General features: G+C 41.2%; 1 protein-coding gene across 1 annotated transcript in view; it reads right to left on the minus strand.

The window, feature by feature from the left end:
• Nucleotides 1–14253, minus strand: part of LOC135539915 (sodium channel protein type 8 subunit alpha-like) — a 113040-nt gene that overhangs the window by 30393 nt on the left and 68394 nt on the right. The window contains exons 15-20 of the mRNA XM_064966167.1: nucleotides 10133–10306; nucleotides 9563–9919; nucleotides 9159–9320; nucleotides 8676–8969; nucleotides 1945–2062; nucleotides 1544–1698 (exon numbers count right to left, since the gene is read on the minus strand). Of these exons, the coding sequence (XP_064822239.1) occupies nucleotides 1544–1698; nucleotides 1945–2062; nucleotides 8676–8969; nucleotides 9159–9320; nucleotides 9563–9919; nucleotides 10133–10306 (1260 nt within the window). The remainder of the gene's footprint in view (nucleotides 1–1543; nucleotides 1699–1944; nucleotides 2063–8675; nucleotides 8970–9158; nucleotides 9321–9562; nucleotides 9920–10132; nucleotides 10307–14253) is intronic.

A 14253-nucleotide genomic window follows, 5' to 3' on the forward strand; every position in this document is an offset into this window, starting at 1 on the left:
TCAATACACCTAGTTACTACAAAGATACAGGTGTCCTTCCTAACTCAGTTGTTGGAGAGGAAGCAAACTACTCAGGAATGTCACCATGAGGCCAATGGTGACTTAAAATCAGTTACAGAGTTTAATGGCTGTGATAGGAGAAGACTGAGGATGGATCAACAACATTGTAGCTACTCCACAATATTAACCTAAATAACAGAGCGAAAAGAAGAAAGCAGGTACAGAATACAAATATTCTAAAATATGCATCCTGTTTGCAATAAGGCACTAAAGTAATACTGCAAAAATATTGTCAAAGAAATGTAATGTATGTCCTGAATACAAACCGTTATGTTTGGGGCAAATCCAACACATCACTGAGTACCTCTCTTCACATTTTCAAGCATGGTTGTGGCTGCATCATGTAATGGGTATGCTTGTCATCAGCAAAGACTAGGGAGGTTTTTTTAAATTAAAATAAACGTAATAGAGCTAAGCACAGGCAAAATCCTAGCGGAAGAACCGGTTCGGTCTGCTTTACAACAGACACTGGGAGACCAATTTACCTTTCAGCAGGACAATAACCTTCAACACAAAGCCAAATGTACACGAGAGTTGCTAACCAAGACAACATTGAATGTTCCTTAGTGGCCTAGTTACAGTTTTGACATAAATCTGCTTGAAAACCTGACAAAGCTTGAAAAAAATAAAATAATAATAATGCAAATATGGTACAATCCAGGTGTGCAAAACTCAGATAGACTTACCCAGACAGACTCACAGCTATAATCACTGCCGAAGGTGATTCCAACATGCATTGACTCAGGGGGTTGAATACCCATGTAATCAAGATATATTACTGTTTTATTTTTCATTATATTTTTACTAATGTTAGGGGGGGAAAATCACTTTGACATTACGGAGTATTGTCAAAAAATGACAACTAAATCAATTTTAATCCCACCTTGTAACACAACAAATGTGTAAAAAAATCAAGGGGTGTGAATACTTTCTGAAGGCACTGTAAGCATTCTGAATCACCATTGTGCTACAGTCCCCCAGAAAGCTGAAAACTAAGCTGGATCCCTTTGCTTAAAAGGTTGGTGCATTACAGAACTTTGCTGCTCATTAGCAAGAATCATATCACAAACAGTCGTAGACAGGTAAAAGGCATGATGGGGGAATAAAATATTTATCGATTTAATTATTACATTTCAGTACATTCTGTCGGAACTGATACGGTTTACTGTAAGACAGTACTTAATGGTGCAGTATGAGCTAAACTGTTAGTCTGTGTGTTTTGCTTTTTACCAGAAGTCCACACAAGGATAGTAAAACAAATGGAGACATTTTGCAAGTCCACCCAAGGAAAAAAGCTATTTTAGGCTTAGGGGTTAGTTTTAGGGCTAGGGTTAGAATTAGGGTTAGGTTTAGGAGTTAGGGTTAGGTTTAGGTTAAGGATTAGGGTTATATTTAGGGTTAGGAAAAATATGATTTTGAATGGGAATCAATTGTTAAGTCCCCACAAGGATAGTAAAACAAATGTGTGTGTGTGCATTCTTACCAACGCCCCGCTACTGAGAAGGATCATGAAGATGATGACGGTCTCAAACCAGTTGTGCTCCACAATCAGGTAGCTTGTCTTTCTCAGGAACCACCAGTGCTTCCCCCAGCCATGATCGATGGGCAAGTACAAAAACGTATACTTGGCAACACATTCTGGATAAGAGGGCACACACACTCACTGTTACTGACACAGTCAAATACATTTAGGACATGTACACACTATTGACTACACACGCACACGTCCATAAAATGGCCTCATTATGCCATACAAACTGAAGATGAGTACAGACACTCACCAACCCACACTTGCCATGGCCCACAATTAAATCAGTTAGCATTTATACTAAGTGCTATTGTGGCCAGAATGAGGCCTGTGTCTCTCTGTGGCTTCTTAGTTACCATCTGTCCAGCAGGCGTCTGGGTCCAGGAACTCCTCCACAACCTCCACCACCACCACTTCCTCCACGTCAGGCTTGATGTCTATGGTGCTGCCTTCCGAAGAGCTAGTGTCATCCAGCTGAGACAGACAACAGGAGAGAGGGTCAGACTCCTAACATCACAGAACATTCTGTGGTGTTATGAGCTAGTATGTACAAAGATACTGCACAGTGGTACCCACTGCCTACAAAAGCATCCACTAGTCACCTACTCACCCTTTCTGTGGATACCTCAAAGGCATCATGATTTAAGGGGCACGTAACCTAACCAGGAAAAGCTGTGTGTCTCAGCTGGAGGTTAGATGTTACATGTTGTCTGCATTTTTAACACATTCTCTTACATTCTGACCATGGATGTGTGGGTGACCTTGTCTATTTGCCTTGAAGTGAGTATTATTAATAGCAACATTGACCAGTTGGTCATTAACCTTGGCTGCTGGGTGATTACATTATTAAGGCTGGTCAATGATAAATATGCATACGCAGAATTGACAGTGATGCCTGATTTGTTGCTAGTTACATGTATATTTATGTAAATAGACTAGAGCATTAGATCCAGTGGTTAACCATTTTACTCAATGCCCAGGATTGAGTAAAAAAACATACGACACTCAAGAAGGTAATTGATATGGTAAACATGTTAATAAAAGTGAGGTGGAGGAAGGATCATAGGCAGGGGCTTTTTAATTCATGTCTCACAGTATAGATACTCACAGACTCTCAGAAGAAATGCTTATTCTTAAATACAACAGTCGAGCCACAAACGACGACCATTAACAAAGTATTATTTGATATGATTACAGTGAAACGGTTATGGAGAGATGATTCAACACATAGTTCTATGAAAGGCATAAAATGTAAATGTATTGAGGCTGATCTCAAACAGCATGTTCAGGTAGAGATGTTGTCTAGCCAACCTAATAAATCATCTCAAAGCTGAACAATAAGTCAAGGTGAACCAGGACAAATTCACGCACGCACGCGCACACGCACAGAGCTAATCCAATTTACAGATGAATGACGCTTCACTTTAGAATCCTGAATAGTCAGCAGAAAGACTGTGCTTCTCTCTCTTACTCTCATACACACTCTCTCTCTCCCCCTCTCTCTTGCTCTCTTTCTCCAGTATCACAAACAGCCAGACAGATCCCTGACTGTCTGACATGGGCTCTGTGTCCATCCAATCGCTGCAGGGCTGGGCTGTGACAGGCTTAGATGTAGGATAGCCAGCCTTGTGGTTGGTGGAGACAGGTAGCGGAGAAGACTGGAATCTGGTACAGGTATTAGAGCTGCTGCATGACTTCCCTCTGCAAACCAGGTCAAGGTGACCCAAGCATCAGAGCTCCCCAACATATCCACATACTGTACGAGTGAGGAGGACCTTTCCCACACGTTGACATACACAAAGCGGTGTCCGTCTGTCTGTCTGTCTGTCAGTCTGCAGAGCCAGTGGTACTGCCATGTCTAAACAAATGTTCTGAAACGTCAGGTCATCTGAAGGTCTCTTGTGTTCGCCCCTTCTGTGTTCACCGCTCTATATTCACTGCTCAGGCCAGTGTTGATGAGTGGATTAAAAAACATGGCACACACACACACACAAATGCACTTTAAGCCATTACATCATCTACTACATTAAGACTGCAATCTCAAGAGCCTCAGCATGTTCAGAACGTATTCACACCCCTTGACTTTTTCCACATTGTGTTGTGTTACAGCCTGAATTTAAAAAGGCTACAAATGAGATCATACCCCATAATGTCAAAGTGGAATTATACTTTTTTATGTTTACAAGTTTTTTTTAAATGAAAAGCTGAAATGTCTTGAGTCAATAAGTGTTCAACCCCTTTGTATTGGCAAGCCTATATATGTTCAGGAGCAAGAATTTGCTTAACAAGTCACAATCATTTCTACCATCTCTGTACCCAACACATACAATTATCTAATTGCTCAGCTAAGGCCCCTTAGTCGAGCAGTACATTTCAAACACTGATTCAACCACAAAGATCAGGCAGGTTTTCCTCGTAAAGAAGGGCACCTATCGGTAGATTGGTAAACATTTTTAAAAGGAGAAGTTGAACATCCTTTGAGCATGTTGAAGTTATTATTTACAATTTGGATGGTGTGTCAATACACCCAGTTACTACAAAGATACAGGTGTCCTTCCTAACTCAGTTACTAGAGAGGAAGGACACTGCTCAGGGATTTCACCATGAAGCCAATGGTGACTTTAAAACAGTTACAGAGTTAAATGGCTGTGACAGGAGAAAACTGAGGATGAATCAACAACATTATAGCTAATCCACAATACTAACCTAAATAACAGCGCAAAAAGAAGAAAGCAGGTACAGAATACAAATGTTCTAAAATATGCATCCTGTTTACAATAAGGTACTAAAGTAAAACTGCAAAAATGTGGCAAAGAAATGTACTTTATGTCCTGAATACAAAGTGTTATGTTTGAGGCAAATCCAACACAACACGTTACTGAGTACCACTCTTCATATTTTCAAGCATGGTGGTGGCTGCATCATTTTATGGGTATGCTTGTCATCAGCAAGGACCTGGAAGATTTTTTTTAAAGATAAAAATAAATGGAATAGAGCTAAGCACAGGCAAAATCCCAGGCAAAATCCCAAATCTGGTTCAGTCTGCTTTCTAAACATACACTGGGAGACAAATTCACCTTTCAGGAGGACAATAACTTAAACCACAAGGCCAAATATACATTAGAGTTTCTTACCAAGATTACATTGAATGTTCCTGAGTGGCCTACTTATAGTTTGGACTTAAAATCGGGCTTAAAATCTAGGGCAAGACTTGAAAATGGCAGTCAACTTGACAGAACTTGAAAAGAAATAAGTGCAGATATTGTACATTCCAGGTGTGCAAAGCTGTTAGAGACTTACCCAGAACGACTCACAGCTGTAATCGCTGCCAAAGATGATTCTAACATGTATTGACTCAGGGGTGTGAAGAAATTAGATATTTATGTATTTAATTTTCAATAAATATGCAACATTTTAGTGTAGATGGGTAAGAAATCAAATTAAAACATTTCAAACATGTGGAATTCAGTCAGTAACACAACAAAATGTGGAATAAGTCAAGGGGCATAAACACTTTCTGAAGGGACTGTATTTGGCTACTCTGCAAAGCATCATGCTACAGCTATAACTAGAAAAGGTAAATTTCCTGAAGAAAATTTGAGCGATTGCATCAGCTATTTAACAGTAGTGATCTTGCTGAAGCAAGCACACTAATTAAAATGAATATGCTGGATAACAATAGTGGTTAGTAGCAAGGGTTGGAACCAGTTCAGGGAACAGAACAGAAAACTGGAAAAGAAGGAAATGATTTGAGGAACAGAACCCTAACCTGAAACTAAAGTGATCTATACTGTTCCGGGACATAACTGTTATTTTAAAAGCATGGGAAACGGTTAATAACTTTCTAACTTTCTATTACATTCTGACCACTCAGAAACTTATTCCAGTGTCTGCCTACCGGCTGTAAATCTTTGCCAGTGGGTATACTTGTGTGTAGGCTATCTGCCCCTCCCCACTGAAGAATAGGTTACTGTAGCCTACTGCCAACATTATATACATGGTGTGGAAAAAAAAATTCCCCGCGCTAATTCAGGACTAGTAAAGGCCCAGCGCACTACGTTTGTGAAAAAATACTTATACTGCAATTTCCGGACTATAAGCCGCTACTTTATTCCCACGCTTTGAACCTCGCGGTTTATACAATGACGCGGCTAATTTATGGATTTTTACCGCTTTCACAAGATTCATGCCGCCAAAAAACTGAGCACCGTCACATAATGTGACGTAAATCGAGCGCGCTCAAACTTCCCATCATTCTGATTACGGTAGTAATTTTGTCACCCTCATCATGGCAAAGACACGGAGAAATGCATATGATGCAGCTTTCAAGTTGAAGGCGATCGATCTGGCTGTTGGAAAAGGAAATAGAGCTGCTGCACGGGAGCTTGGCCTTAATGAGTCGATGATAAGACGTTGGAAAGCAGCGTGAGGAACTGACTCAGTGCAAAAAGACAACAAAAGCTTTCAGAGGGAAGAAAAGCAGATGGCCCAAAGTATTTGCAGCCACTCGACATCAGTGTAAATCGTGCATTTAAAGTGGCGCTCCTTGTTCAGTGGGAGGCTTGGATGACAAGTGGGGAGAAATCCTTCACTAAAATGGGCCGCATGCGAAGAGCAACTTATGGTCAAGTCTGCCAGTGGGTCCTGACAGCGTGGAGCATTGTAAAAGAATCCACTATCATCAATGGGTTTCGAAAGGCTGGACTGCTGTGTGTTGAAGGGGCAGCATGAGCTCAGCGGGGTATTTGCCTCCGGATGAAAGTGACGAGAACGACAATGAAAACGATCCAACATCGGATGAAGCAATTCTGAGGCTATTCAACTCCGACACCGAAGGAGATGGCTTCAGTGGTTTCAGTGCACAGGAGGAGGAAGATAGTGACCAATGACTTTCTTGGTAGGCCACTGTTTAATTTTTGTTACAAGCCGTGTTTCATTTAAAGGCTGTGTAAAGTTCATTTGTTTCAATGTACCGGTAGGCACCTGCGGCTTATAGACATGTGCGGCTTATTTATGTACAAAATACATATTTTTTAATAATTCAGTGGGTGCGGTTTATATTCAGGTGCGCTTAATAGTCCAGCAATTACGGTATATATATATTTTGTTTTTATTAATACAATTTTTTCAGGTGGTGCTGCTATGTGCCCAGCTGGGCTATGTGCCCAGCGCTTCAAGGCAAGCTTCCTCCTTCCTCTCTCGTGCTCTCCTCATCTGCAAAATGTCAGTTGCATCTCCTGCCCTACACTGTGACTGGCACCACAGTGTGTGTGTGTGTTTGTCTTTCATTATGATTTGACCATGCTTTTACAGCAAAATACAATTTTCTCTTAAAGACTTTCCTGTAGAGATTAAATTGCTTACCTGCTCCATAACAAGCTGCTTTATCCACACTAATTGAATAAGTAATTTAATGTCGAGCTAAATCTAAATAAATGACGGTTTCAGAGGTTTAAAAAAGAATAGATAGTAACAATACAAACCGGTACTTTTTTTTTGGTTCGAACCGGTTCAAAACTTTATTTTGTTGTTCGGAACAGTGGAACGATAGGAAAAAATAATGGTTCTGTCCAGAACGAAACCATAATGGTTCCAACCCCTGGTTAGTAGTGGGTGCAAACGCAATAATAAGCTTGAGGCATAATGTTTTGCTATAAGGAATCAATATTTCCTCTGATTGATTTGTTTTCTGGAGTGTGTTAACTATTTCTAGTTAACCATTAGAAGATGTGCAAGTGAAAGTAAGCACTTTGTTGACACACCTTGCTAAATCCTATTTAGTCACAAAGTCATTCTTTCTCATCACTACCGTATTGTAGCTTGTATTAGCTAACATAAATGTAGCTATACATTACCTTCCAAGTCAGTCATAGAAATATAATTCCTAGAACGGACATCCAAGTCAATGGGTCATTGATGGGTAGACTGGCGGCCATTTTTAGAGTACCCATGATCAGAAAATAAAGCTGGAAGTACAGCATTCAATTTGTGCTTTATTAACAGTCAACACAATTGACATTATAAAGCCACAGCATCATTTTAATGAACATTCCATGTTAACGTGGCAATTAAGCATACAATGTCAGCCATATTGAGTGTACCCATAAGGGGCTGTCAAATTGCCATGGTCTGAGGGGCTATTCCACTTCTAGGAGTTATATTTCTATGGTCACAGTCTCATCATTGGCGTATTGTAGCTTGCATTTGCTAACAAAAGTGTATACATTACCTCCTACTACTCATCAGGAGAGCCGGTGACGGATAAAGGCAAACACATTAGCCACGGTTCAACTTGTGAAAGACGATGCGATTACTAAAATAACTGTATCTTTTGATTAGTTTAAGCTAATCCTGTTGTGATTTCTGATTTGAGTTAGAGATCCTTTGCATTTGTTTCAGTACCCAGCTATCTAGGTTTGCAAAATACATTGTGTTAGTTGTGCTAGTTAGCTAACTAGCATGTTTAGTTAGGTGAGATTAAGCTAAATCAAAGAAATTCTGTACAGAAAGAGACATTTCTAACGGCCATTCCAATACAAACCCTTGATCACGCTAGCTAGCAGTGTAATGGTCACCAAGCTAGCTATGTAGAAACACGTGATCATCTCAAGTTAACGAGCTGTGCCAAACTGCACATGTGCAGTATAGCACTCCTTTGAAATAAAGTTGTTTTTGAGAAATATGAATATGTCACACTTTTGCGGCTAAGTAGGGAAGACATATTCAGCTACACGAAGCTAGCTAATGCATATAGAATTTGTGAAAACCTACAAAAAAAACATATAAGAAGTCAGAAGTATGAGCAATCTTAGAGGAGTGGATGCTAATGCACTCCAATTCATAGAAAATTACATAACCACTATATTTGATAAGGTCTCAACAAGTCAATCCACAACTTATCCTAAACCTACAACAGAACTCCGTCAAACCTTTCACCTAATCAAGCACCCAAAACCCCCCTTCCCATTTTCCGATTAACCACATTCCACAACCATCAACCTCCCCTCTTATATAACCCCACACCCCAACCATTTCTATATTTAAATAGCATAGAAGGAATATATCACACCCATCCCTCCATACTCACGTCTTTGCTGTTCTCCACATCCGACTCGCTGCTGAAGTCCTCGGTGTTGAGGTTATCGAAATCTGACTCCCCGACCGCAATGGGAACACACACGGTGAGGTTGGGATTGTGGATGAAGGACATGTGGTCCTCGTCGATCATGTACTTGCCCACGCTGCTGCCAATACCACTGGTATTGCCATTGATGTAGTCCAGCTCGCGGTTGATGTCTATGCCCTTCTGGTTTGCGATGCAGTTAAGCTTCTCGTCAAACTCATCAAGATGTTTCTGCTCATCCTCTGCTTCTTCCTCCTCCTTGCCATCAGAATCAGATTTGCAATCAGAATCAGATATAAAATCAGTCAAGAAACAAATACTGACGTTCAACTACATTGTGAAAGCGTTTGTCTTGGTGTTGTTAAAACAACACAGAAACAATACAACAATGACATCAGAGTGATGTCATATATAACAGAACATAGAGGACATGTCATCACAGCATACCTTCTTCATAACCTCGGCTACAAAGACCTTGGCCCAGGCAATCCCCGTCTTTATTCGACCGACTGCTATTTGCAGGTTGTTCTGTTCTCCGTCATCGTCTGAGGGTGCCAGGTTGTCTGCGCTGAACGAGCTCAGCAACAAGGCAAGGAACAGGTTCAACACCTGGGGAGAGGGCGGTGCACATAGAGCAGGTCTTAGCAGATGTGTCACTAACTGCAAACTAACTGATATCAGGCTTAACCAGACCAAAATTATAATGCACAAACCATAGTTACATGTGGATGTGGATGCAGAAATGCTACTTGCTTCCAATTCACTAAGTGAAGAGAGATCTGTTCTTCACAGGTAGGGTATGCAAAAAACTGCTACTCGATTATGGATATTTCAATGGTTGTTTTTCTTACCACCAAGTTGCCTATGACCATGACCATCAAGAAGACGATCATGCACATGTTCTGGCCGGCCACCTCCATGCAGTCCCACATGGACTCGATCCACTCCCCGCACAGAACCCGAAACACCATGAGAAATGAGTGAAAGAAGTCATTCATGTGCCAACGGGGCAGCTTACAGCTTATTGCGATCTTACAAACACAGTCCTTGTAGTTCTTTCCAAACAGTTGCATGCCAACCACGGCGAAGATGAAGACGATAAGGGCCAGCACCAAGGTCAAGTTTCCCAGGGCTCCCACAGAAGAGTGAATGATTTTGATGAGCATGTTGAGTGTGGGCCACGACTTGGCCAGCTTAAACACTCTCAGCTAGACAAGATACAGAGAGGGGGGGAGGGTAGGAGAGACAGATTTGAGGTGGTTAATCATACTGTTTGAGAATTTGGACATTAGTCAAGTCAAGCTAACTCTGCTGCAGAATGAACCCTTCACTCCACCTTCAGTAAACTGTCTGGACATCAAGGTCATAGATGGTTATCATTATGCTCCATCATTCCAGTTCACACCACTTTTCTTACTCACCAATCGGAATGACCTGAGCACAGACAGACCCTCAATGTCAGCCAATACCAGCTCGACTAAACTGAGGGTCACGATGAAGCTGTCAAAACAATTCCAGCCTTCCTGGAAGTAGTAGTATGGATCCATGGCAGCCAGCTTGGCAAACATCTCACCAGCAAAGATACCAGTGAAAACCTGTAAGTGCAAAGAGAGAAAGAGGTTAACAGTCAGATCCTAGGGTCAAGCTACCACTATAGGACACATGGTTGAGGTCAACCCCACTTAATTTCAGGAGATTCGTTTAATTTCAATTCAAGGGTGCAATTTAGACTGTAAAGGGGTTTGCTGTGAATTTGACAGTAACTTACCGGCAGCTAGTGGCAAGAAAGTATAGTAACCAATGAAACAATACCCACAGTGTTATACCATAAACAAGTAAATGTTACTGTAATTGTAATGAATGAATTAATTAATTAAATTCATTGAGGGAGATGTGTTTTTTTGATTTTACAGTATTTTATTCTAATTAAAATGCACAGTAAAAAAGCCAACTTAACCAATTCCTAAATAATTATTATTCTGTGAGTTGAGTGGACTTCAAAAGGACAAGAATGTAAGCTACTCAACAAACTCTGCTCGATGTGAGCAAAAATGACACATTCATGAATGCCTTTGGAAGGTAACACTGTAAAAAAGCCAATGGCTTAATCAGCTAAATATGTGAGTATAGTGGACTTCAAATGGACAAGAATTTGAGATAACGTGTTGTGTTTACTCAACATACTCTGCTCTATGTGAGCTAATTTGAACAAGCTTGTTGAGTAAAATTCCAAATGTATGTTTGCTCAAAACCACGCCCATCATTACCATCTTTCCCAGCTTGGTTTATTGCAGGTTGATATTCAGAATTGTTTGATTCAATACCTGTGTTTTTTATATACATTGATTGGTTGATTAATCTTATGCTGCATACAGTGCCTTGCGAAAGTATTCGGCCCACTTGAACTTTGCGACCTTTTGCCACATTTCAGGCTTCAAACATAAAAATATAAAACTGTATTTTTTTGTGAAGAATCAACAACAAGTGGGACACAATCATGAAGTGGAACGACATTTATTGGATATTTCAAACTTTTTTAACAAATCAAAAACTGAAAAATTGGGCGTGCAAAATTATTCAGCAAACTCTCTCCAGAAGTTCAGTGAGGATCTCTGAATGATCCAATGTTGACCTAAATGACTAATGATGATAAATACAATCCACCTGTGTGTAATCAAGTCTCCGTATAAATGCACCTGCACTGTGATAGTCTCAGAGGTCCGTTAAAAGCGCAGAGAGCATCATGAAGAACAAGGAACACACCAGGCAGGTCCGAGATACTGTTGTGAAGAAGTTTAAAGCCGGATCTGGATACAAAAAGATTTCCCAAGCTTTAAACATCCCAAGGAGCACTGTGCAAGCGATAATATTGAAATGGAAGGAGTATCAGACCACTGCAAATCTACCAAGACCTGGCCGTCCCTCTAAACTTTCAGCTCATACAAGGAGAAGACTGATCAGAGATGCAGCCAAGAGGCCCATGATCACTCTGGATGAACTGCAGAGATCTACAGCTGAGGTGGGAGACTCTGTCCATAGGACAGCAATCAGTCGTATATATTGCACAAATCTGGCCTTTATGGAAGAGTGGCAAGAAGAAAGCCATTTCTTAAAGATATCCATAAAAAGTGTTCTTTAAAGTTTGCCACAAGCCACCTGGGAGACACACCAAACATGTGGAAGAAGGTGCTCTGGTCAGATTGAACTTTTTGGCAACAATGCAAAACGTTATGTTTGGCGTAAAAGCAACACAGCTCATCACGCTGAACACACCATCCCCACTGTCAAACATGGTGGTGGCAGCATCATGGTTTGGGCCTGCTTTTCTTCAGCAGGGACAGGGAAGATGGTTAAAATTGATGGGAAGATGGATGGAGCCAAATACAGGACCATTCTGGAAGAAAACCTGATGGAGTCTGCAAAAGACCTGAGACTGGGACGGAGATTTGTCTTCCAACAAGACAATGATCCAAAACATAAAGCAAAATAAACATATCCAGGTGTTAGAATGGCCAAGTCAAAGTCCAGACCTGAATCCAATCGAGAATCTGTGGAAAGAACTGAAAACTGCTGTTCACAAATGCTCTCCATCCAACCTCACTGAGCTCGAGCTGTTTTGCAAGGAGGAATGCGAAAAAATTTCAGTCTCTCGATGTGCAAAACTGATAGAGACATACCCCAAGCGACTTACAGCTGTAATCTCAGCAAAAGGTGGCGCTACAAAGTATTAACTTAAGGGGGCTGAATAATTTTGCACGCCCAATTTTTCAGTTTTTGATTTGTTAAAAAAGTTTGAAATATCCAATAAATGTCGTTCCACTTCATGTTTGTGTCCCACTTGTTGTTGATTCTTCACAAAAAAATACAGTTTTATATCTTTATGTTTGAAGCCTGAAATGTGGCAAAAGGTCACAAAGTTCAAGGGGGCCGAATACTTTGCAAGGCACTGTACATGTTTCTAAACTGATCTAATCTGTCAGTAAATTGGATTTAATGTACCCAATATTGAGATGGCTGTTCCAGTTTATATGATTTAGGTAGTCTCAAAAATTCATATTTCACAACCCTGTCAGTCATTCTCAATGCAAAACCTGGACCAGTAAAAATCAGCTGGGCTAGACAATCTGGACCCTCTCTTTCTAAAACTATCTGCCTCCATTTTTGCAACCCCTATTACCAGCCTGTTCAACCTCTCTTTTGTATCGTCCCGCGATTCCTAAAGATTGGAAAGCTGCCGCGGTCATCCCCCTGTTCAAAGGGGGTGACACTCTAGACCCAAACTGCTATAGACCTATATCTAGCCTGCCCTGCCTCTCTAAAGTCTTCGAAAGCCAAGTTAATAAACAGATCACTAACCATTTCGAATCCTACCGTACCTTCTCCGGTGTGCAATCCGGTTTCCGAGCCGGTCACGGGTGCACCTCAGCCACACTCAAGGTACTAAACAATATCATAACCGCCATCGATAAAAGACAGTACTGTGCAGTTAAAGCTTTCGACTCTGTCAATCACCGTATTCTTATCGGCAGACTCAATAGCCTTGGTTTCTCTAATGACTGCCTCGCCTGGTTCACCAACTACTTTGCAGACAGAGTTCAGTGTGTCAAATCTGTTGTCCGGACCTCTGGCAGTCTCTATGGGAGTACCACAGGGTTAAATTCTCAGGCCGACTCTGTTCTCTGTATATATCAATGATGTCGCTCTTGCTGCTGGTGATTCCCTGATCCACCTCTATACACCATTCTGTATACTTCTGGCCCTTCCTTGGACACTGTGCTATCTAACCTCCAAACGAGCTTCAATGCCATACAACACTTCTTCCGTGGCCTCCAACTGCTCTTAAACGCTAGTAAAACTAAATACATGCTTTTCAACTGTTCGCTGCCCGCACCCGTCCGCCCGACTAGCATCACCACCCTGGATGGTTCTGACCTAGAATATGTGGACAACTATAAATACCTAGGTGTCTGGCTCGACTGTAAACTCTCCTTCCAGACTCATATTAAACATCTCCAATCCAAAATCAAATCTAGAATCGGCTTTCTATTTCTATTTTGCAACAAAGCCTCCTTCACTCACGCCGCCAAACTTACCCTAGTAATTCTCGACTTCGGCGATGTCATCTACAAAATAGCTTCCAATACTCTACTCAGCAAACTGGATGCTGTCTATCACAGTGCCATCCCTTTTGTTACCAAATCACCTTACACCACCCACCACTGCGACCTGTATGCTCTAGTCGGCTGGCCCTCGCTATATATTCGTCGCCAGACCCACTGGCTCCAGGTCATCTATAAGTCTATGCTAGGTAAAGCTCCGCCTTATCTCAGCTCACTGGTCACGATAACAACACCCACCCATATCACACATTCCAGCAGGTATATCTTACTGATCATCCCCAAAGTCAACACTTCATTTGGCCGTTTTTCCTTCGAGTTCTCTGCTGCCAGTGACTGGAACAAATTGCAAAAATCACTAAAGCTGGAGACTTATATTTCCCTCACCAACTTTAAACATCTTCTACCTGAGCAGCTAACCAATC

This window comes from Oncorhynchus masou, chromosome 5 (assembly GCF_036934945.1).
Source record: "Oncorhynchus masou masou isolate Uvic2021 chromosome 5, UVic_Omas_1.1, whole genome shotgun sequence".
Taxonomy (NCBI): Eukaryota; Metazoa; Chordata; class Actinopteri; order Salmoniformes; family Salmonidae; genus Oncorhynchus; species Oncorhynchus masou.